We start from the raw sequence: 24,701 nt of genomic DNA, 5'->3' as shown, positions 1-24,701 counted from the left end.
CCTCCTGCTTTAAACTTCTCCCAGCTGGGCAAAGCCCTTTGAGGAGATTCAGTGTCTCAGATCAGGACCTTGGCTGTCTCCTCTTGTTCCTCACAGCCCACGTGGAGCCAGGAGTGCTGAGAAGGGCCTTGGCCCTGGGGGAGCTGTGCAGGCATCTGGGACTCAGCACAGCCCTGCTGTGCTCTGCATCTGAGAAAGATCCATGGATTTTTTTAGTATTTTTTTTCCTGTCAGAGAAGCTCAGATTCATTTCTCACAGGCAGATGGAGATCCCTGGGCACAACAACTGACAAGGGACTGTGACAGAATTACACCCTTGGCAGGGAACAGGGGTAACCTGTGCTAAATCCCTGTGGCTTTTGGGGGTTTTTTTTGAGTGAGGAGGGTCTTATCTAAAACAAAATTAATGCCTGATCCTCAGGAATGTTCCTTGTTGAACAAATGAAACCCTTTCTCTAGTAACAAGGTGTGACTCAGTGGCCAACATCACTGCAGCTCTTCACAAAGGTGTTGGTTCTTGCAGGGACCTGGCACCAAGAAGCACAAGAGGTGGCCTGGTTGTGGCTGGAAAACTTAGTTGGGTCCCAAAGTCCTGACAGTTAAAAAAATAATTAAATTCAGAGGCTTGTGTCGAGCACAGAAGGAAGATCAAGATATTGTCTGGTTGTTAAATGTTGAGCATAGGAATTCCAATCACAGCATAATTAGGAGATAATCCCCTCCCCTCTCTGCCAGCAGCTCCCTTTGGATCAGAGGAGGAGGACCATGGAAGCACAGACTGGGTTGGGTTGGGAAGGACTCTCAAGATGATCTCGTCCCACCCCCTGCCAAGGGACACCTTCCACTGGAGCAGGTCCCATCCAGCCTGGCCTCAGACACCTCCAGGAACCTCATGAACCTCAAGAAAATCAGATGCAAGGCCCTGAGCAGGGCCCCACGCAGCAGGACAGGCTTGGGGCTAACTCACTTTGCAGAAAAGGACTTGAGGAGCCTGGTGGGAAAGAGCTGGAACAGGAATCTGTTGTGTCCATGTAGGACAAAAGGTTCAGCTGCATCCTGGGCCCGCAGCAGCAAGGCTGGGAAGTCGAGGGATGTGGTTTTCCCTCTCTGGGGGATCCCCATGTCCAGCCTGGGGCTCCCTGGGACAGGCAGGGCATGGGCACAGTGGGACCAGCACAATGGGCAGGGGCTGCTCTGGGCAGGGCCTTGTGCTGAGAGACCAGCGATGACCCCGGAGCTCAGTTAGTGTTCTGTGACCCCACAACTCAGGGAGCAGTGGCCCAGAGTGGGGCTGTGTGCTCAGGGAAGGAGAATTCACTGCAAACTCTGCTTGTGCTGGCTCCTCCTCCAGCCTGCAGGGAACAGGCACATTTGGGAGGTCATGTCCCATTCTTCCATTGGAAGTTTTGAGCCTGGAGAGACCCACCCACACCAGTGCCTCATCCATCCACTGACACTGAAAGGTGGCTCAGGGAACCTCACTTTGGTGTCCTTGTTCTGGAATCCTCCCCCTGAGCTCATCTCTCAGGCTCCCCTTGTAACAAATAGAGAAAATCTGCACTTTTCGGACATGATCCAGTGCCCTGTTTCCCCTGCTCCCCTCCTGTGAGGTTCTTGCACTGCACTCTGGACATGTGGGCTGGGCACTGGGTGTTTCATGACCTCAAACTGGGGATCCCATTATCCCAAACTGGGGATCCCATTAGCCCAAACCTGGGATCCCATTATCCCTTCCTGACTCTCCATCCCCACTGGAGCAGGATGAGGCTGCAAGCACCAACCTGCAGGTGCATCACCTTTTGAACAGGAAACTTCTGAAGAGGTGAGCAGCAAAGCCACAGGCTGTTGGAAAAGCCACGGGGGCGTTTCTCCCAGGGGCTGGCACAGAACACAGCCCTCAGCCACAGCAGTGCCTGGGAGGGGCTGGAACCAGCCTGGCCTGCCCACAACATCTCAGAGGAGCCCTTTTGGAAACCTTGGATGCCATGGCCTGTGCTCAGGTGGGACTGGCTCCAAGAGAATTGAGGATGCTCCGGGAGCATCTGGGTCTCCCTGTTGGTGGTGCCACCCTCAGTGTCCCCAGCAGCTCCTGCTGTGCACACCCAAACACGTGTGCAGGGGAATGAGGTGGGGTTGGCCCTTCTGGGGGCTCTTCTGCTTGGACTGGAGCAGATCCAGAGGAAGAGACTGGGAAGAGTGGAGCTGGAGGAGAGTGTCAGGTGAGCATTTAGTATTGCTGAGTACTCTGGGGGCAGGTAAGAGCACTAGAGAGGATCACAGAGATCTCTCCAATGGCCTGTGGGCTGTGAAACCTCTGCACAGCTGGTGGAGGAGCAAAGGGGGTTTTGGGTTGGAGCATCTGATGTAAAGAGGCTGTGAGAGCTGGGACTCTGCAGCCAGGATAAAAACCCATGGAGAGACCTTGGCATTGTGTGGGAGGGTGGAGGAGCCAAACTCCTCTGACAGGACAAGCGCCAATGAGAATTGAAAACCATGGAATTCTCTCTGAGCACGGGAAAACTTGTTCACTGTGATGTGACAGAACAGGTGACCCATAGAGCCTGAGATTCCATCCTTGGAAATACAGCCCAGGGGGGGCTCCCTGCCCTGTCTGTCTGTCTCTGAGCAGGGTTGAGCTCTGTGATCTCCAGAGGTCACTTCCAACCCTGACTATCCCTTGATCCCGTGATTGAAATTCAGTTCCCTGGCAACACCCCATGGATTTGATGCTGAAGGGCCCAAAACATTTCTGTGGGGCTTTTAGGACAGCTCTGACTGATCCCATTCTGGGATCCATCCCATTATGGGGGCAGGATGGAAACATGTGGCACGGTGGTGGTGGGGAAGAGTGGAAAGAGAAAAAGGATGTGCTAGGTGAGTTCCATGCCTTATCAAAAACAAGGATTGTTGAAAACCCTCCAGCTTGTTTGCCTGGCTGAGCTTTCTGGGACAGCTGGGAGCTGGAATTGCCATGACCCTGTCCAGAGCCAGTGTCACTGCTTGGGCACCTCCTCCCCTCCCCATCTCTCCTTTCTCCTCTCCCTCCTGTGTCATCCTTGGTCAATACTGACATGGGAATGATCCCCAATCTCAAACTTCCCCAAATCCTGCTTTTTAAACACCTGACCCCCAAAGCCTCTCATTTGCAGTTTGGGTTCTAACACCCAACATCACTTGTGGAAAATCCTCCCCTAAAAGCCATTACCTTTCTGATGGGAGGGAAATCCCCCAAATGTCACCCATTCACAGCCCCTTTTCTCAGTCACGAATTTCTTTCTCCATAAATCTCCCACCCTGGATTTTTCTGCTCCACTTTGTTCTGGTGCTCATTGCAACCCTCTGGTCTGGTGCTGTAATCTCAACCTCCTCTCCTCGTGTCACCCCCACCTCTGCTTTTCTGCTACCAACAGAGCTTCAGGAGGGTCTGGATCCAGGGTGGATTGTTGGGGTGTCCGTGCAGGGCCAGGCTTGGACTCCATGGTCCTTGGGGGTCCCTTCCAGCTCAGGACATTCTGTGATTCCCTGGAGTGGGGCAGGACACGAGGGGGCACAGAGAGGGGTCACTGCTGCTGGAGCCTGGGGTGACCTGAGAGATTGCTGGGGCCAAAATGCTCCTCAGATCAGACTGGGGGTGAAGAACAGCCCAGCTGGGCTTTTCAGGCCACAGGTCAGAAGTTGGCCCAGACAGGAACAGGAGCTCTGTCAAATCCCCTTCCTGCTCAGTTTGTGGCAGGGTTTGGGCTCAGTCAGAGCCACCCCAGGTTTTAACAGCGAATCCCTTTGCCTGGGAGGCCCCACAACAAAGGGGATCCCTGTGACGAGGGCAGTGCCCTGCCTGAGCACGGCCAGTGGCCCCATCCCTGTGCCCCTGTGGGTCAGGGCTCTGCACACCAGCACTGCTGGGGATGAGCCCGGGGTGAGCTGCTGCACTTGGGGTCACCCAGGGCTCTGTCATGGCCTGGGAGTGATTTGGGATCTGCTTCTCCCCTTTGTCCTGGCACGGCAGGGGCTGGATGTGAAAGGTGTGCCAGCAAAGGGGAGGCAGGGCTGGGGCTGAGGCTGGGGATGTGGTTTGGGGTGTGGGGTTGGGGTTTGGGGCTGGGGATGTGGTTTGGGGTGTGGGGTTGGGGTTTGGGGCTGGGGATGTGGTTTGAGTTTGGGGTGTGGGTTTGGGTTTGGGGATGGGGATGGGATGGGGCTGGAGCTGCTTCTCCCCTGCAGGATCCAACGCAGCCTGAATGAAGCTGCTGACAAGGGGCTGGGTGTGCCCAGAGCTGGGCCCTGCATTGTCCCCGCACCAGATAGAAATGTCATGTCCAGCAATGTCTGCTCAGGGCAGTGCCACTCTCGCTTTGGGGAACACAATCGACTGATTCGCCATGGCAGAGGATCTGTTCTGCGGGGACTGTGATAATATTATTCGGCCCCGAATTTACATAAATGCATATGATTTACATATGCAAATGCAGGCTTCCAAGCGGTGACCGCAATAAACACAGCGAGGTTTTCAGCACAGTAAAAGAGACGCTGGGGTTTGTTTGGGTCCTGGCAGGGCTGTCCCTCTGTGTGTGACCGAGGCCACGCCACCTCCCAGGGCTGCTGTCCCCTCCTGTGCCACTGCCAGCCCCTGCCACCGTGACCACCTTCCTTCCCTGCCTCCTTCCCAGGGCTGCCACCGGGGACAGAAATGTCCCTGCCAGGGACGAGGGGACAGCACACTGGGACCAGAATGACCAGCACAGAAATCCAAGGGGGGAAGGGACACCTCTCCACTCAGGCCAGTCAGGGTGCTGGTCATTCCTCACTGGCCATAGCTGTCTGGTCATCCCCCTCTGGTCATCCCTCTCTGGTCATCCCCCTCTGGTCATCTCTGATCATCCCCCTCTGGTCATCCCTCTCTGGTCATCCCTCTCTGGTCATCTCTGATCATCCCTCTCTGGTCATCCCCCTCTGGTCATCCCCCTCTGGTCATCCCTCTCTGATCATCCCCCTCTGGTCATCTCTCTGTGGTCATCTCCCACTGGTCATCCCTCACTGGTCATCTCTCTCTGGTCATCCCTCTCTGGTCATCCCCCTCTGGTCATCCCTCTCTGGTCATCCCCCCCGGTCAGCCAAGCGCTCCCCACATTCTCCACCTCAGGCATTCAGACCTCACTCAGGGTGTGCATTGACCTCTCTGCTTGGGTGGAAACCACACACAAAATGTGGAAAATCAGATTTCTGGCGTGGTTCTGAAGGCTGTGGGTTCAAGGTTTGCTGGTAACACCTGAGGAAATGAACAAGTGGGTGTAAAATCCTCCCCGGAGGGCTGGAGTGCACCTCAGGCTGTGAGACCTTTGGGGAGTCCCTCTGGGGAGGCTGTGGTGGTGCTGGGTGGCCTCAGGGAGTGTTTGGTGCCAACTGCCCCGAAATGGGCCGGGGGAACCACAGAGCTTGGCACTGGAAAGCAGCTTCCCCGTGCTCAGACACCATGGGAACCCCCTTGGATGGGAATTACTGCTCAGCTGTCCCACGGTTTGGGCTGTGACCCCAGGGGGATGCCTGGGCTGCCTCTTTACAGAGACCAGGGCTGAAGTGCCCAGGCTGGTTCTGCTCCTGAGAGCAGCCTGGGAGACTGCCCCAGGAAGGAGGAGCAGTGGTCACTGGGGCAGTGGGCAGTGAGGCAGTGGTCAGTGGTCAGTGGTCACTAGGGGCAGTGGTCAGTAGGGGCAGTGATCACTGGGGCAGTGGGCAGTGAGGCAGTGGTCAGTGGTCAGTGGTCACTAGGGGCAGTGGTCAGTAGGGGCAGTGATCACTGGGGCAGTGGGGCAGTGGTCAGTGGTCACTAGGGGCAGTGGTCACTGGGGCAGTGGTCAGTGGGGCAGTGGGGCAGTGGTCAGTGGGGCAGTGGGGCAGTGGTCAGTGGGACAGTGGTCAGTGGTCACTAGGGGCAGTGGTCAGTGGGGCAGTGGTCAGTGTTCACTAGGGGCAGTGGTCAGTGGGGCAGGGGTCAGTGTTTACTGAGGCAGTGGTCACTAGGGACAGTGGGCAGTGGGGCAAGGGGCAGTGAGGCAGTGGTCAGTGGTCACTAGGAGCAGTGATCAGTGGGGCAGTGGTCACTAGGGGCAGTGCTCAGTGGGGCAGTGGGCAGTGGGGCAGTGGTCAGTGGTCACTAGGGGCAGTGGTCAGTGGTCACTAGGGGCAGTGGTCACTGGGGCAGTGGTCAGTGGTGAGTGGGGGCAGTGGGCAGTGGGGCAGTGGGCAGTGGGGCAGTGGGCAGTGGGGCAGTGTCAGTGGTCAGTGGGGTGCCCAGCCTGGGCACTGTGGCTGTCACTGAGGTTCTGTCTCAGCTGGAGGAACTGGATCTTAAGGAGTCTTGTGTCAGACCCAGCATGGAAAACCCAAACGGAATCCTGTGGATTCAGGGGGAAACCCTCTCTGGAATCAGTCCTGGTGGTGAAAAGTTCGGCTGCTTTACTCCTGGCTGCTGCTGTTCCCTTTCCGTGGAGAGGGAAGCACTTGGGGGGGAGGGCTCTGGGCAGGGTGAGACACAAACTGCCCTGGGAATTGCAGGAAAGGCTGAGCCCTGTGCCAGCTCTGCCCCAAAGCTCAGTGTAGCTTTGCTCTGCCTCCATCCCAGGGAGCCTCAGCTCTGTTGGGAAGCACCACGAGCAGCCAGGCAAGGCTAAAGCTGGCTCAGCCCAGCTCAGGGAGGCCCAGCAGGGATGGGATGTGGGGTGGCCCGAGCTGAAGGCTGGCTCTGGGCTGTTGGGCTCCAGGACTGAGTGAGGTGATGCTCTGGGGTTTTCTCAGCCCATGGTTTGTGTGCCCCCTCAGCCCTTCCTGCAAACCTGTCCCACAATCTGACTGTGCACTTGTCTCAGTTAATTTTAATCCCAGAAGACTGATAATTTCACCAGGCAGCAACAATAAGCCTTTGAATAAATGAAATGGTGGCTTTGGGGCCACTCCAGACAGGATAAGATGTGAGAAATGTGCTTTACAACCTCCAAATGGAAAAGGGATACCAGCAGCATCCCTGGGCTTTGAGGCAGAAGGGGTTGGTCCTGGAGCACAGCTCCTCTGGGCACCTCAACTGATGTGCTGAGCTGGATGTTGGCAGAGAGGGGAATATTTGGGAGCATCCCCAGGGGCGGTGACTCGTGCTGAAGAGGCCCCTGGATGATAAACTTCCAACCAAAAATCTGAGGAAGAAGGATAAGGTGTGGGCTGTTGGTCTTTGCCTCCCCAGGTAAGCCCCAGGGGTGATGGAGCCCTGCAGGAGGCTGAAGCCCTGCCTGTGCTGGGCAGGATTGAAGGAACCCCTTCCCTGGCTTCGCTTGTGTGTGCAGCAGCTTTTCTTTCCCTATTATTGCCTTCAGGTCAAGCCGTGGGTTTTTTTACTTTTCTCCTCCTGATTCTTTTCCCCATCCCACTGGAAAAAGCAGCAGAGTGGGGCTTGGCTGCCCACCTGACCTATCCCACAAGAGGTTCTTAAACCTGAGCAAGAAACTCCTGTTCCTCGCCACACTCTTGCCATCATTTGTGATCTGCAGGATCTGTTTTGTGTTCACTTGGGATCCTCTCTATCCAAGCAGCAAATCTAAATATTGTCTCCTCAGCTGAAGAAATTCAGCCCTTCCAGTCCCTTGCTGGGTTTTTGGTGTTTCCTCATTCTGCAGGAAATGCAAAGATCTGCAGACAGACTTGGGGTGCAACAATGGGATAAATAATGACTGAAATGATGTCCTGCTGGTATTTTCTGTCCTGAGAGCAAATCCAACAACAGCTCCTAAGAGACCTTTCCTATCACTTCCACCAACATGGCCCCAAAAATCTGGGCAAGAGGAGGAGCAGCCAAGTGAATTCTCACAGATTTTGCACAGCTTCACTTCGTGGTTAGTGAGCACTGAAGCAGCAACTGCAGAGACCATCCCATAATAACGTCTGTCAAAGACAGGCCCTAATAGAAAATCTGACCTGTATTGATGCTGTGCAGATTTGGGATCTTTTCCCAATTTGCAGTATTTCATGGCCATTTGCAATTAATTTGATTATGCACTGAGTGCCCTCCACTCGTGTCTTCTGAGGTTTGCTTTGTGCTTTCCCACCCTGAGCAGTGTGGCCATGACCAAACCTCATCACAGAATCCTCACAGACACACGGAAGGGTTTGGGTTGAAGGGAGGCTCAAGGCTCATCCCATCCCAAGCCCCTGCCATGGGCAGGGAGTTTCCCCAGCCCAGCTTTGTTCTCTGATCTCTGCTCCCTCAGCCCTTCTCAGGGCTGGACACTCGGGGTCCTACAAAACTCTGCAGTTGACTCCTCACCAGTGTCAACAATCACCTTCTCCGTAGTTGGGAACAAATGATCTGATCTGGAGCTATGGGAAATATCCTTTACTCCCAGAGTTTTTTGTCAGGAACAGAGATGAATCAATCTGAAAAATGAGATCTTTTCTTACAGGTTTGTTATTGATGAGAAATTCCTTCTTTTTAATCACTGGGGATATGGCTTTTTCCCCCAGCCCCATACCAGCTCTAGTAAAACTGAGTTAAAGCTGCAGAGCTGGGTGAAGGAGTGGGGACCTTCCCTTCGGTGGTATTTTGTGTAAGGGAACTGGGGAGTTGCTGCAGCCTGATCTGACTCAAGGAACTAAAAGCCCAACCTCAAGCCAAATGTTCTTTGAGCATCCACATCCTTTCCCACAGAACATTTTTCTGATGTTCCAGCCCTCAGGGGAGGATTTCACACCCAGTTGTTCATTTCCTCAGGTGTTACCAGCAGGCCTTGAACCCACACAGCCTTCAGAACCACGCCAGAAATCTGATTTTCCACATTTTGTGTGTGGTTTCCACCCAAGCAGAGAGGTCGATGCACACCCTGAGCGAGGTGTCAGGGCCTGAGGTGGAGCCCAGGAGTTTCCTCCTCAGCCCTGACCATGGAGCAGCCTCAGGAGCTGTCTGGGGTCAGGGTCACGGGCTCAGGGGGTCCAGGGGGGAGCACAACTAAACCTCAGCCTGGGCTGAACACCACAGACCAAGGCTCCTGTCCCACGAGGACCATGGACACTGTTAGAGAATAAATCCCCTTGAGCCAGGAGTCCTGGGATGGGCTGCACAAAGGCAGCTCCTGCAGGGCTGTGGTGACAGGCACAGTGCCCTCAGCGGGGTCACAGCATTTCTGAGCACCTGGCTGGGCTCATCTCTGTCCTCTGGGCATCAAAGAGGATTTTCAACAACTTCAGCAGCCTCCGAGTGTGTCTGTGGTGGTGCTGTCACCACTGTGTCCCTCTTGTGTGGCACCTCCCAATCCTCCCGGTGGCGGGATGAGGAGTGTCACAAAGGTGTCACTGCTCCCCAAAGGGTGTGAAAATCCAGCCCCAGCACACAAGGGCAGGGTCTCCTTTGGGGGTTTTGCCTCCAGAGCTGTGATCCTGAGCATTGCACCACTCTTTGAGGCAAAGAGTGTCTTTTACATTGATGCCTTAAGTTTGAGGTTTCCTGTATTCCAGGTTCTGTGGTGCCCAGGGGTGAGCTCTGAGCCCACAGTCAGTGTCACTCAGCTCTGCACACAGCAGGGACACAAAACAAATCCTTCTCCTGCTGCACACCAAGGACAACTTTCAGCCCCAAAGCACAAACAAGGGTGGGCTGGAGGGGGGAACAAAAAGGATGGGACCTCACAGCCTGGGGCTGGAATGGGACAATTAAACCCCAATACGCAAATGGACCAAAACTTATCAAGGTGTGAGACCTCGTGACCGTTTGTCCATTTTATGACCATTTTGTGTCCATTTTGTGACCATTTTGGGTCCACCTTGGGTGTAGCCCTGGCCAGGCTCTTGTCCTGCCCAAGGTGTCACCCTAAAGGCCTTTCAATAAATCCCTACTTTATTCTCAGCTCTGTCCAGTCTGTTTCAGCTCAGCCTTCCCAAGGCATCAATAGCAACTCCCAACTCTTTTTAAGTTCTCAACCAACAGAAGCAGCAGCCTATGTCCCACCAAACCCACAGACAAGGACTTGTTTCTGGATATCTTACTTTTAGATTTATAGGCGGAAAATGAGCAAACTGAAAGGAAAAGTAAAAATAGAGAGAGATCCATGGCTCAGTGTTCTGCATAAACTCCCTGTCAAACAGAAAACAGGTGGATTTCATGAAAAACTTATTAAAGGGGAGTTGGTTGTTACCAAACCTAATCAGGCCAGAGCAGATAATGTGCAAAAACCAGAATTTAAAAAGATAATTGAAATATTTTGCAGCAATAAAAAAAAAAATCCCAAAACCCCAACAAGAACCACCCCCAAAAACATCTGAGAGACCTCTGCAGGTAAAACCTGCCTTGCAAACGTGCCCCTGGCCCACAGGAGGAAGGAGTGAGGAGTAAAGAGCTGAGTGGAACTTGTTAGGACTGTGAAAAGCTCCTGTGACATTTTTCAAGAACCACAGCAAATTTCTTAATTATAAATCTCCACAATTTCTAGAAAGCAACTGCAGGAAACTTGGGTGACTCTGTGACATAGAGATGGGATCAGAATAAAGAAACCCTCAAGATTTTATCACCCCACACTAACCCTTCCTGCCCCAATGGAGGTTCATTTGTTGAAAAGGTGGTGGAAGATCTGAGCCAGGGTGGTGCTGGAGGGCAGCAGGGAAAGTGTTTCTCATTCAGAAGTGTGAGGACTGGGAAAGGTGCCAGTTAGACTTGATTAGATTTGTAAGATTAATTAAAAGCAGACAGGTTCAGTGAATTGTGAAAAAGACAAATTAGCAAATCAGCAGATCAGGAAACCTATCTTCAGAAAAGGAATTAGAGTCTTTGGCTCCTTTATCAGGGCAAATTTGCTTTTCAAAGAGTGGCTCTTTCACGTTCCAGGGGTGGCAAAGCATCTCCACTGAGAGCCCTGGAGATCCCCAGGCACTTCCCAGCCCGGGCAGGGATCTCCTCCAGCCACAGCTCCCAGTGCCTTGCTCAGGTGGATGCTTTTTGCCTTGGTGTCTGCTGGGTGTGAGTGGAGAGAGGAATCCCCTGGCCAGGGCAGGGTCAGACAGGGCAGATGAGGAGTGTTTGGAAAGGACCCTGGTTCTAGGGTCAGTTTGCGATTTCTGAGGAGTCTAGATAAGGTCCCAGCCAAGGGATAGGAAAGAGAGGGCTCCTGGAGTGGGAGAGCTGGGGGCTCTCCAGATCCCTCTGTCCCAGGGAAAGCTGCAAATCAGCACAGGGAGTGTTAAAGGGCTCCAACTGTTCAACACAGCACAACAAACACAGAAATCTCAGCCCATGTCCCATCCTGACATTGCCTTTATCCTGAAAACTTCACCCAAAGAACCCTAAATATCAGGGCTGGTGCTGAAAACCCCTCAGCACAGCCAGCATCGCTGGGGATTCACTGCAAACCTCAGCACCACTGAATCAATCCTGTTTGTAGACACAGAGGGGACCTCAGGTCAGTCAGCAAGGGTAAGATTGCAATGCCAACAGCAGGTTAAAATTCTGCTCCAGGTGAGGAAGGAACACGAGCTGTAACTGGATGTGATATGTCAATTTTATAGCCGAGTCCCTGACAAATCCTCCCCATTTCAGGTCCTTTAGGAGAATCCCTGTGACATCCTCTGAGTGGTGTTGGGAACTGAACGAGGCTGTGGCACGAGCAGGAGCAGGTGAACATCAAATTTGTCTCATCCCAGCAAAGGCCAGGGAAAACCAGGTGTGGAGTCTGGAGCCACTGGGCTGCTCCATCTGCCAACAGAGGAGACACCAGGAGGCTCCAGCCCCGCCAAGATCAGGGCTGAGACAGAATTTCTGGGCCTTCCAGAGGGGCAGCAGCAGCACAGTGCCTTGGGGACTGCACAGAGCAGAGCCCTGGCTCAGACAGCCCTTCACAGTCCCCTTCTGCAGATCAGCACCTGGAGGTGCAGCTCAGGGCCCTGTGGAGCTGTGACAGGTTGAGCATAATTCCACCCCAAGCTCCATTGAGAGCTGCTGCCTTCGGGAAGCCTTTGGGAAGAGTGGCCCTGAGCAGAGCAGGGGTTTCAGTCAGAGCACTGGAGTCCAGTTTGCAGGTTCCAGTCTGAACACAGAAAATCCATGAGCCCATCCTCAAGAGGCCTTTGCTATGAGCCTCTTAATGTGGTAAGAATGACAATGGCTCCTCAGTATCATGGAATGAGCCTTGCCTTTCGTCGAGGACTGTGCTGTGTCCACACTGGTGAATGGCTGGACTCTGAACCCAGAGTTGTTTCAGCCTTAATGCTCAAAAATGTTCCACATTTGATACGGAGTCACACCTTGGGCCAGCCAGACACCAGTCAGTGGGAGCAGTTAGCTCAGGAAACTGCTGCCAGAGGAGCCAGGGATGCTCCAGTCGGCCAGAGGAGAGGCTCAGGCTGAGCCAGAGTGCCACAGACACAACTTTGGCTTGGGAGGGTCAGCAGTGGGCAGAGCTGCAGACAGCCCAGCAGCACTGTCGGGTGTGCTGGGGGCTCTGCAGTGCTGCCCACAGCCAGGGCTCTGTGCCCAGCTCCCAGGGGGGCTCCAGGGGGCTGCTCCAGCTGATGGACACTGAGGTGGAATCACAGGGCAGATGAGAGTGTTACTCAGTTAAACATGGCAGGGATAATGGCAAGTGCTGTGCATTACACCTGCATGTTTCAGCAGACTGCTCAGGGCTTTAGTCTTTATTATTTCCTGGGGAAGGTTTGGGGTCTTTTTCTTTAAAACTGGCTGTTGGACGTTTTCTGCCTTTCCATGTAAAATCCAGCCCTGCTGAACTGTTTGACCTGGCAGTGAAAGGGTCTGATGGGCACCACTGAGACTCAGATCACTAATGTCAGGGGGAAGAGCCCCTTCCCCTGCTGCTCACAGCCCTGGAACCCACGCCGAGAAGGTCCATTTGTCCTCCAGGACAGCAGCAGGGATCAAATGCCCCTTGAGTGTCAGCTAAAGGATGAAAGTGAAATTCAGAAGTCAGGGGTGGTTTAGTGACTCCCAGCCCTGTCCCTGGGCTCAGCTGCCCTGGGGAAGGGAGAAGGCTGCAGACAGCTCCCCTGGGCTCACACGGAGAGACACGAGTGAGAACAGGAGCTAAAACCCTGTCCTGACCCAGAGGCTGGCAGTGCCTTGTACCTGGGCACAAAGTGTGGTGTGGAGCAGGGGGACAGGAGAGGCCTCCAGCTCTGTCCTGGGGTGTGAGGCTGGGGGTTGCAGTTGCTGGGGCTCCTGGTGAATGCACAACCCCCACCAAATGTACCCTGGGGATGGAGCGGTCCAGGAGCTGTCAGGAGGAACCTCAAAGATCACCTCTGGCAGCACTGGCCTCAGCAAAGGCTGCCACAGCCACAGGAGCAGAGCCTGAGAGCATCCCTGGGGTCTCCAGGCCAAGCTCCTGCTCAGAGTGGGACATTCCAGCCCCAGGCAATCCTGCAAATGTCCCAGGACAGCCCCTCCTCACCTCCCTGCAGCACGGAGGGTCCCCTCAGGAATGAACCTTTCTTTGGCAGCTGCCCTTTGTTGGGTTGGTCAGCACAGGAGAGAAAAGCTCAGCCCTGTGCTGGTTGTGAGAGCCCTCAGCTCCCCTGGCAGCCTTTGCAGCCCCCACTGGCCACACTCCAGTTCCTCTCTGTCCCTCCTGGGCTGCACACAGCAGCACAGGAGCCCCAGGTGCCACCCAGCTCAGTGTGTGTGGGGTGAGACCCTGTCCCTGTCCCTGTGCCTGTCCCTGTCCCTGTCCCTGTCCCTGGCTCTGTCCCTGGGTGGGAATTCCTGCCTGACCCCATCAGGGCAGAGCTGAGGCAGTGGCTCAGCAGGGCAATTCCTGCTTTGTGGCCTCCCAGCTAAGAGGGTTGAGTGGCCAGAAATCCAGAAATCCCCCCCGAATTCCCAGTGCTCTTCCTTGGGCTCCCTTTGGCAGGTGCTTCACTTTGGCAAATGCTGCCTTTAGTGAAGGAGGAAAATGAGGGTTTGCAGTTAAACTGCCTCTGCAAAGCTTTTTGTGGCCACCTAAACGGAGTTCAGTTACAAGACTGGCAGCAGGGATTGGTGTCTTTAGGGCAGAAAGGCTCTTGGCTGAGTCAGAGCCCTTCCCTCTGGGCTCCTGTGCCTCCTGTGCTGGCCCCGCAGGACAGGGCACTCCAGGGGACACTCCAGGGGACACTCCAGGATTCATTTCTGAGGGAACGAGACTTTCTGATGTTCAGGAACGGGACATTGCCTATTGCTCTGTGCTGTCCCACTCTGGGAGCATTTGGAAGCTGCTGCTGCACTCCACTGCCCTGTGCCATGGCAGGGGTGGCACAGAACAGCCTCCAGGGCTGCTTCCAACCCAAACCACTCGGGATTCTGTGCAGGGGAGGGACAAAACCAGCAAGAGAGGCCACCTGGAACACTCTGCCAGGTCCTAGGAGTGCTGGGGCTCACGAGGCTGTGCATCCATCAGCTCTGGCAGTGCTTGGGGCTGTCCCCTGCCCTCCTGGCCAGCTCTCAGGATGAACCCGAATTCCAAATTCCAGCTCCAAAAGCTCTGGTTGTCGTGGCATGGATTGACCATCCCATTCCCTACACCTGGCTGGGGAAAATGCTGAAGAAAACCTTTTAGCCCACGACATCCTTTAAGAACCACAGGATCCTGAACCCTTGTGGCCAGTCGGGTACTGAGGGCTGTGTTCATGAGCAGCCACAGGTCAGCCCAGCTTTGTCCCTCAGTGCCCCAGCCCAGCTGAGCTCCTGCCCTCCCCAGCAGCTGCTGCAGCCTGCAGCAGGAGCTGTGACCCTGAGGGACAGTGCTGTCAGCCCCCCCCAGCAGCAGGGAGCTGTGGCTGGTGCCTCAGCCCTCCCAGCTCTGGTTTGGGGTGCAGAGCTGAGCTCCATCACTGACTCCTCCATCATCCCCTCAGCATTGCCAAGGAATATCCCGAGCTGGAGGGACCTCACCGAGATCACTGGGTGATGCTGCACTCAGTTTTACTCCTTCAGAATAAAGCTGCAAGGGCCACGGGTCTCTAATGGGCTGTGGGATAAATGTTTTGAATCTTCAAGGAAGGGGAATCTCCTGATTGCCAGGAAAATGAAGGTCCCGTCTGTCCCAGCAAGGTGAGAGCTGGAGGGGACCAGGTAAATGTCACCTCTGAGTGCCTCTACATAAAAAGGTTCTTACAGGTTTTTCCTAAGGAGGGAGCTGCTGTGGGATGAGTGAGAACATGTTCTGAAGTTTCTCCCTGCCTCTTCCTAAGGGCCCAAGGCCGCTGGGATCCTCAGCCAGCTGCCAGCACCTCCTGCTTCCCCAAAAAACATTTCTGAGGGGTAGAGATAACATTTCATAACTTCTGATGGACAAAGCCATTCTTGCCTAGAGAAAAGGGAATGCTGAATGGGGAGAGGCACTGTGACACTCACACCTTTGGGCTCATTAGTAGCAGGTCTTGAGGGATGATGAGAGGAGTGGGGCTGGAATTTTTACTCCCTGTTTACACCAGTGACCCCAAACCTGACTCCTTTCTGCAGGCTGGTGACACTCCAGAGCTTGTCAAGGCTTCTTGGGGAATGCTGCCCATGGGAGAGGAGAGCTTTTGGTGTTTCTTTGCAGCTCATGGGTGAGAATGTGTCTCTGACTGAGTTCTTCAGCCCCTGCACATGTATCACATCCTGGGAGTGATTTTGAGCTGTTTCTCAGGACACATCATCTCTGTAGGGCTGCACTGACACGGCTCTGGCCATGGGCTGCATTTCCAGCTAAATTCTCCCAGAACAAAAAGCTGAATTGCTGCATTTCCAGCTAAATTCTGGATTCCAGCTAAATTTCCAACAAAAAGCTGGATTTCCAGCTAAATTCTGGATTCCAGCTAAATTTCCAACAAGAAGCTGGATTTCCAGCTAAATCCTCCCAGCACAAAGCTCTGGGCTCACCCATCAATCTTTACACACTGCATGGACCTGTCTTTCACCCCGTGATCCCCCAATGACTCAAACACGTCCTGGTGTTATCTGTCCGTGGTTTATCTGTGCCATCAGGGTATTTGGGATTAAAAAAAACAAGTGGAAGTGTTTTTGGTGTCCCCAGCACCTCTTTTGCTTGTCCCTAAAAGGCTTTGGAATGGCCACAGCCCCTCTGCTCCCACGCACAGGACTCCTGAGGGTCAGGAGCAGCCTGGTCCCCACGGCCCCACCGCAGCTCCCCATCTCCTCCTGCTCTTTTAGCAGCAGTAACCAGACAGCCAAAGTGTTGGACACGTCTCTGAGGGAGCTTTGTTGGCCTCAGCTCCTCCTGTCAGCACTCACAGGCAGCATTTCGCTGACCTTTTCCCATCTGTGCCCCATTTGTTCCCTGGCAGGGCTGTAAGAGGATGGGAGCATGTGGAGAAGGGTTGGAGCTGTGTCAAAATACCTCCCCTGCTCACTGGAGGTTACATCCACAGCCTGAGCCACCCCTGGACCTCACTCAGAGCTGCCTGGCCGGGCACAGGGCGCTGGCAGGGAGTTTCCAGCTGGGCTGAAATCCCCTCCTGGCTTCTCCATCCTGCTGCCTGGACCCCCAGCTCTGGGTCTGCAGCACAGGGACCTTCCCTCTGCTGTGCTCTGTGTGCCCAGAGCTGGGGCAGGAGCCTCCTGCAGAGCTCCAGGGCTGCTCTTGGCTTTTCCTCTGTGGACAATGTGAAAGACCACGTCCTTCCCTGGCCCCTCGATAAAACACAGCCCCCAGACCCTCCGCAGCTCCATCCCTGTGCCTTTATCCCCTGCAGTGCCACTGCTGCTGGCTCCCGGCATTGTCTGCTGCACCGTGGAGCAGCAGGATTATCCCAGCCACCCCCAAAGCCATTCACAAGGTGACCAGACCCTGCTCTTGTCACACGTTTTCCCCTTGGGCACACCCAGACACTTCCTCCCCAGCGCAGGAATAAACATTTCTCACGTTTCTGTCCCACAGCAGAAAGGAGCTGGTTTTGATGTTGCTGCCAAAAACATTCCCTCTCCAGCAGGGAAATACCCGGGCAGGTTGTGCCAGCAGGACAGGGCACTGCCTGTCAGCATCCTCGGGGCCCTGCCACATGAGCAATGCCCCTGAAGGGTTTGACTTCACCAGGGGTGGGTTTGAGCCCCAGCCCAGCCCGGCCTGGAGGGGTGCAGGACACCAGCACAGGGCACCGGGCTCAGGCTGAGCCCCACCTTTGCTTCCCTTGCCCTGGTTTGGGGTGTGCTGAGCCCTGCAAGTGGGGCTCATCCCCCAAAGCCTGCTCTGTGCCTCCCCAAGGAGCAGAAGAGCAGGAAGACAATTGGCAAATGATGGTTTTTAAGGGTATAGATCTCACCGTGCCAGAGCCCCCTGCAGAAAGCTCATCTCCACAGAGCAGATATTGAACGCCTTCAGTGGGACCAAAGGAGACCTTTAATGTGTGTGTTCTGGGAGCATTGTCTGTGCCTGAGCAGCCAGGGAGCCCTGGAGCAGATATTTCTGCCCTCCTGCTCCTTCAGTCTTCAAGAAACCTCCAAACCCCACAGCATTTGCTACCTGAGCCCTACACGGGGCACCTCCTCACATCCCTCCAGAGCAGCAGAGGCTCTCTGGCACTTTGGTGTCACCAGAATTGACAAAAACATGCAAAAACTTGGATGTGTGGGAGAAATTCTGTGGAGAGTGTGTTCAGCTCCCTCCTCTTCCAGGGATGCTGCTTGCCATGCCCCTGGTGTCTGTGTCCTACATCCTCTGTATTGTTCCTCTGGGGTGAGCTCTGAGGGCTTGGGGAGAAGGGAGTGGGGCAGACACCTGTCTGCAGCGTTTGCTCCTGAAAACAGCCACAGGAGACATTTTGCTCATGGGGACATTTTTGCCTCACAGGGGAAAACGAGACCTTTTTGTCGAGAAGGTTTCGAGAGTTGAAACCCTCCTTGATTTGGGCATTAAATCGTGGTTTGTATCACAGCCTGAGGCAGGTCAGGGGCAGGTGAGAGCTGATGTCATGGCCAGGTGTCCCTGCCCCACACAGCTCCTGCCCTCAGCCCCAGCCCTGCCATCCTGACCATTCCCCGTGCCCGCACAGCGGTGCCCAGCCAGGGGAGGAAAGGGCTGGAAGGGATCAAAGTGCTGCTGCCTGAATTTCGGGAGCCTCCCCTGCCCTGGGCCGAGGGCCTGAAGTTGGGCAGCCACGCTCAGGGCAAGGAAATAATTTCATTCTCCAGGAAAACCTGCTGTGATTTAGCCATTTCGTGAACCTGAGGAGCTTTGAAACGCTTCCTGAGCGGGGACTTCTCATTGTGTCCTCGGTCTTTCTCCTCTGGAAAGGCACATTCTCATCCCCAAAGCCCACGGTAATTAATGGATTATTAATTATAAAAATGATACAATTTGTCTCTTCCTTTCTGAATTCGAAATATTCCCAGACATGGCAGTCCATGGCCAAGTTCACTCCCACCTACTTCTTGCCATCTCCATGTTGGCACTGAAAGGATCTAATTCGGTAATAAAAAAGAGAGACTTTTCTGGAAAGGCGAAAAATAACCCAAGAATTTCAGTAGCACCAAATTCCACCATCTCCCTCTTTTCCCTACGGATCATCAGGCTCACAGCCCCGACCTGGCACACACAGAAACTTAAGGGATATTCCAGCAAGAAATCTTACATAAAGACAGAAATAAACGGAAATATTCTGTTATGCAACTCACTGTCTGCTGGATTGAAATGACCTGGAATGTCTAATTCTATATTTCTTGTTCTAAAGGGCTTCCAATTGCCTTTTGTTACTGTATTCTTTTATATAGTGCTAGATTTATTTTTTAAATAAGTAAGTCAGCTTACTTATCAGCCTTATTATAAGATACAACCAATTATTTTAAAATTTCTCTTTCTCGTTGGTGCAAGGAAATTAGCGACATTTCCATAATTAAAATGAACAAAATCCACCTTTGAGCAATTTTACTAATGAATGTTTTCTCAGGTGCCATTTGAGTTATTTGCCGGACTAAATTCACATGACAGAATACAACAAAAGAAGGGAAAGAAGTCCAAAAAACGCAGCAACCAAAACAAAAACCAGAATGAAATATTTTTTGAAAGGATCAATTGCAGTTTCATGGAAAGGGGGAAAATCCCTGTGGCAGAGTCGTGCGAGAGACAAAATTCCCATTGCACAAGGAAATAAAACCGCATCCTTTCACATCTGAACCAAGAGCCCATCGCTGTAGTGCCGAAAATGGAGAAATTAAGAGTGGTGGGGAAGCCTCCATTTGCGCAAAGGGAAACCCAGGCATGGCCCTTTCAAAATAACCCCCAAACTTTTCACAGATTTCATTAATTACAGGTCAAATCTGAGGAAATTACGCTTCGACTCCACCGTGCAGCCATGGGCAGCTCCGCAGGGCGAGGGGTGAAAAGGAAGGAACACACAGCTCCCATGGCTAATAATTAATGAATTCATTAATCAATCATAGGGAGAGGAAGGGCGAGGGGAGGAAGGAATCTTACCACCAAATTGGGTAACCGGCTAAGACCTTTGTGCCATTGAAGAGAAAAGACAGAATTAGTCCAAGCAGGTGGTAATCCATTAGTCCAGGCTGGTGCAAGGGGGAAAATCGCCGCGAAGTTTTCAGAAAAACATGAAGTGCCAAAATGAAGAATCCCCCTCCTCCCAGGAAAAAAAAAAAAAAAAAAAAAAAAAAAAAGGAAAAAAAAAAAAAAAAAAAAAAGAGGGGGGGGGTAAAAAGAGTGAAGCCAAGTCCCTCGTGGCTCGGGTGACTTTCTGGCTTGTCAGAAACACACCTCTCCAAGCCTTTCCCCCGTAGATTATCCAAAAGCGTCTATTAAAAAGTGCAGGGCTCGGGGATGTCAGCAGGCGGCCAATCAGACCGCATGGCCCAAGGTGAGGGATGAGGCTCAGCCCAGGGCTGTCAATCAGCCTCTCCTCCCCCTCTACCCCACAACTTTGTTCCGAGCCCTCGCTGCCACTGACAGACCCTCTGTGCACCACACTCCTCTGGGGCACTGCCATTTGGGGGGTAGGAATTTTTTTTTAATTTTAATTATTTTTAATATATATATATATTTTTTTTTTAATCCCCAATTTGACTTGGAGCCCAGGATGTGCCGCCCCTGAACGCCAGGACTCGGCAAGGTAAGGATGGAGGGTGGCTGTGCTGAGGGGTGGCTTAATCTCACAGTGGGAGTGAGACAGAACTTGTTCTTCAGATGGACAGGGATGGGGGCACCAGGGGGAGAAAACCCTCTGGGTGTGGTGGTGTGGGCAGAACCGGTAACAAAGTTGAAATGAAACCAGGTTTTCAGTGTGTAGGGGTGATGGATGGAAGGGGGAGCAGTGGCAGCCTGGCTTTCTATTGAGAAAAAAAACGCCATGTCATGGGGAGAGGGGAGCAGGCAGATGGGGATGGGTCCCACAAATGAATTCCTTGTGAAGTGCATCTCTGGAGGCAGCAAAATCCAAATATTATCAAAACCCTCACTCATGTAACAAAAAAAACCCCCTTAATCAAGTTTCATGATTTGCAAATTGACCCACCAAAGATTTTCCTTAGAAGTCCTTGTTATTAGGGAGCCTGTTCTAACAGGGGCTATTGTGCAGTCAGAGGGGATGACTCGACAGAATGGGACAAAGAAACGGGAGAAGCCGAACAAGTTGCTTTTTCTCCTAAAGCATCTCAGCAAACACAGCTCTGCTGCTGCTCAGGGTGGAACCACCTCGAGGTCAGGTGCTTTAGGAGCAGCCAACAAATCAGTTTATTTCAGAGCCATGGCAGAAATGGAGAGACAAGGTCCTGTCTTGGGCAGCTCAATGCATCTCATGGTTTTGAAAGCTCCAGACCTCCTCCTGATCTTAAGGCTCTGGGCACAAATTCCTCGTTGTCGTTTAATTACACAGTGGCACAGGGAAGTTGTGGCTGCCCCTGGATCCCTGGCAGTGTCCCAGGCCAGGCTGAACACTGAGGCTTGGAGCCACCTGGGACAGTGGGACGTGTCCCTGCCCGTGGCAGGGGGTGCAATGAGATGAGCTTTAAGGTCCCTTCCAACCCAAACCATTCCATGATCCTGTCATGCTCCTGCCTCTCGCTCCTGCCCTTCTTGGTTGCCAGTTCTCCCTGATTTTGGTGTGTTTGGATGCTGAGCTGGGCCAGTGCTGCTCTCAGGAGGGGTGGTTGCTGTCCTGGCCATCACACACCCAAGGGAGGACACTGTCACACGTCCCCTCTCCATCACCTCCTGCATCTGCTGCAGGGACTGTGAGGCCAAATTTCTCCAGGCTCCAAACTCCAGTGGGTTTTCCAGCTGACTATGACCTGCCACAGATATGAAATATTCTTGTTCTCTTGTGGGATTTCGAATCCTAAAGGGGATGTTTGGTGTAGTCTGTCCTGGCAAATCTTCCTGGAGCCCAGATGGGTTTTGTTGAACTCAGTTGCCTGGGTCTAAGAAAGCAGCGATTGTCAAATGACATTTGGGGACACATGGATTTGATCTGCTCCAGTAAATGAAACACCACCTGGAAATCTTCCCCAGATCTTGAAATTTACTGCTCGTGTTTTTAACCATGAAGACAGCCCCTGATGTGGAGCTGGCCCAGTCAACTTACCCAGCCCTGAAGAGATTTCAGTCACAGTTTGGGGTTAGTGTGGGACAGAACTATTCCAAAGAGGCCCTTAAGATGTGACCCACGTGTTCTGGAGCTTAGGGAAGTTTTTTGGGATGGATGAAGGTGTTCCTGTGTCATTCCAGGGCCAGGGAGTGGTCCCAGGCACTCTGCCCTCACTGTCTAAAGCAAGCCCTGGGCTGTGTGAAATGCACTGAGGTGTCTGTGAGCTGCTCTGGCAAAAGCAGAGTTGGAAGTGCTGCCCAGGTTTGTATTGGTGGGTGTTTGAAAGCTGCACAAACAGAATAAGGATTAAAAGTACTGAGGGACAGAATTTCTGTTGTTAAAGTGTCACTGCTGAGAGGCAGCAAACGGAGAGACTGAAGTGAGATGTCTCAGTGATACTGCAGGTGGCTGAGCCCCTGGCAGAGGACAAACCCCTCAGACACTGCAGAAATCCAGCTGGGGAAAGCTTTTGAAATCTGAATTTAGTTGCCGTTGGTTGGAGACCACCATCAAGGTCTTGGTGGACCTGGCAGTGTTGGGTTGATGATTGAGCTTGATGATCTTAAAGCTTTTTTCCAACCTTAATGAATCTGTGGTGCCTGAAATGTTCCTGTCCATCAGACACTGGGGAGTACAAAATGCTCCTTACCCATTTCTGGGCTCTGGGATTTATAAACCAAGCCAATAATGAGCTACAAAGTGCTTCCTCTGCAGGGACCAGAAGGGAAAGTGACCCTAGACCCAAATTCAAGGCTTTAATTGCTGTTGTGGTTGGGCAGAGATCTCAGTGGTCCTGGGGAAGGGCTGTGTTACAGCCAGAGCAGAGACACAAAGCTCCTCCACACCAGACGTGGCCACAGGCAGCTTCTCAAAGATGCACAGTAAATAAAGGATTGATCCCAAGCACATTGAATTCCTGGCAGTGCTCTCCATAGCTCCCACAGGTGTCTGAAGAAGTTCCTGGAGATCCTCATCCCTCCAAATCCTTTACCTTCTCCATTCCACTGCTCCCCGAACATCTGTTTGGCCCAGCACCATAAAGAATTTGTGTTATCCCACTTCTTTGTGAGGAGACTGTGTTTGAGGTGTGTCTGTAATTGCTTTGGATTGGGGATCCTGGGAGCAGAAGGTCCTGCCTGTCCCTAACCCAACTCCAGGAGACTCCTGGCTCTGAGCTTTTCCCAGTGGAATGAGCAGAAGAACAATGGCAGTTCTCAGCTGTGTCTTTGGCTGTGTCAGCCTTGATCCCCAAAGCCTTGAGACAGCAGGCACAGCTCCCCAGGGAGGAGGACCTGTCTCCCAGGGATGAAGACTCCATTGTCTGTGAAGGGAACAGGATCACTTTGAGTCTTCTCTGCTGCGAAATGAAAATCTGATGCGTACATGCTAAAATTATCCTGGGCATATTTCATGCTAGCCTGAACAAATATTTATAAGTTCCACAGCAAACATTAATTTTAAATGTAATTTCTAAGAGCAAATGACAGTTACCCAAAAGAGTACAATTTCAAAATTTCACTCATAGATACCTCCTTGTGCTGCTGAGTGACAGTTTTATTAACTGAGGGTCTTTTCAATCACATCACTCTGTCTCGTTTGGCAATATTGACTCTCATAGCCCAGTTTCAATATGCCCAGAAATGAAAGGAATTGAGGAAGTCAGAGGTTTGGCTGCTCAAGAGAAGTCCTGCTGCCTTTACAATGTCAGCACAGAGGTCCTTGTGTGTCGTGGGACATTGTGGCACTGCAAACTCTGCTGCTGGAGGTGCTGAGGCATCCAAAGGGATCCTTTGGTTTATCCCAACAACACTCCAGCAAAGGAGCGTTGTGATCACATTGGAAACGTGCCTCTCCTCCCCGTGGGGCTCTAACTGTGCAACTTTGCCTTCTTGCAGCTTTTCTTCCTTTCTCCATCTGAATCTACCAGCAGGAAGACATCAAGGTGATGGGACCATGGAGGCTCCTGGATTTGTGCTCAGCATGGATTTCAACGTGTGGAACCCCTGAGAAGGGTCAGACCCCTCCTGGTGGAGTCACCCCAGGGTCAGGGTGATGGGAAGAGGACAAGCCACACCTCACAGCCAAGGGCAAGAGCTGGATGATTGGGATGAGCTCTCAGAGGGGGTTTAAAGTCCTGGCTCAGAGTTTTGGGGATGCCAGGGGATGTTCAAGGCCTGTGGTGCAGCCCTAAGCAATGAGAGGGGTCAGAGGGCTCGGATCCCATGTCCCCTTGGACCTGCTGGTCCACCCCAGGTCACAGGTGAAGGGGGGCATGAGTGGGTGCTAAGGCTGAATTTCACTTCTGGGCATGGCCAGGAGCAGGAACTGGGGCTGGATCTCTTCTACAATGCTCTTTTCAGGGTTAGCAAGTCCTAAAACAAGTTGGGTTTGTTGGTTTGAAGACCTAAATTTTGTTATTAGAGTCTAAACTGGAGGTGAAATAGGACATTAGTAGTCTGATGGGTCGTCAATCCTCAAGTAAATAATTACAGAAAATCTGTAAAGCGCTGAGGCAATTCTTCCTCAAAGCCTGCTAAAGTGCCTGACTCTTTCCATCCTAAAGTACTGAAATCCTGAGCATTTCTGAGGGCTCTTCAGCTAACCTGTGACAGGTAACTATAACACTCCCCCTAAACTCCCCTGTTCCTCATTTCCCTGGGCCAAACCTCTCTCCTGGAGCCCTGTGCTCCCTCTGCCTCTTGCAGGCTCTGCTCAGGCTCTGCTCTTCCTGCTCTTCACCTCTGCTGGGAATCTGGGAGTTGGTGTTACCTGGACAAAACCATCCTGTGGTAACACCTCTGAGATTGGCAGAACCCTTTGCCACTGCCCTTTCTGTTTCAGCAATAACTTTGTGGCTCTTTTTTTCCTGCAAATATCCTTTACCTCCCTCCATTTATTTACAAACTGCTCTAAGCTGGTGATGTAGAATTCCTCCACTTGGGATGTTTTCTTGTCTACCAGTGATGGTAGAAACTCTTTTCAGCCAATTTCTTGCAATATTCCAGTCTTGTGGCCAAGGCCCTGGGATTTCTGGTTTGTTTGGCGGGGTTTTTTTTTCCTTTAAAAAGAAAAAAAAAAGGATATATTTTTGTTTAAAATTAGATATTTTTTTAAAACCAACAAAAGATATATTTCTATTAAAACTAAAAGGT

The 24,701-nt window shown here is 52.6% G+C and overlaps 1 protein-coding gene across 1 annotated transcript in view; it reads right to left on the bottom strand.

Moving 5' to 3' along the window:
- Positions 1-19,727, bottom strand: part of WNT3 (Wnt family member 3) — a 45,432-nt gene extending 25,705 nt beyond the window's left edge. Inside the window, exon 1 of the mRNA XM_066336966.1 lies at positions 19,431-19,727. Coding sequence (XP_066193063.1) covers positions 19,431-19,510 — 80 coding nt within the window. The 5' untranslated portion in view covers positions 19,511-19,727. The remainder of the gene's footprint in view (positions 1-19,430) is intronic.
- Positions 19,728-24,701: the final 4,974 nt, after the last annotated feature.

This window comes from Sylvia atricapilla, chromosome 27, assembly GCF_009819655.1.
Source record: "Sylvia atricapilla isolate bSylAtr1 chromosome 27, bSylAtr1.pri, whole genome shotgun sequence".
Classification (NCBI taxonomy): Eukaryota; Metazoa; Chordata; class Aves; order Passeriformes; family Sylviidae; genus Sylvia; species Sylvia atricapilla.
The sequence above is the reverse complement of the archived record's forward strand: the minus strand, read 5'-3'. Positions and strand labels throughout refer to the sequence as shown.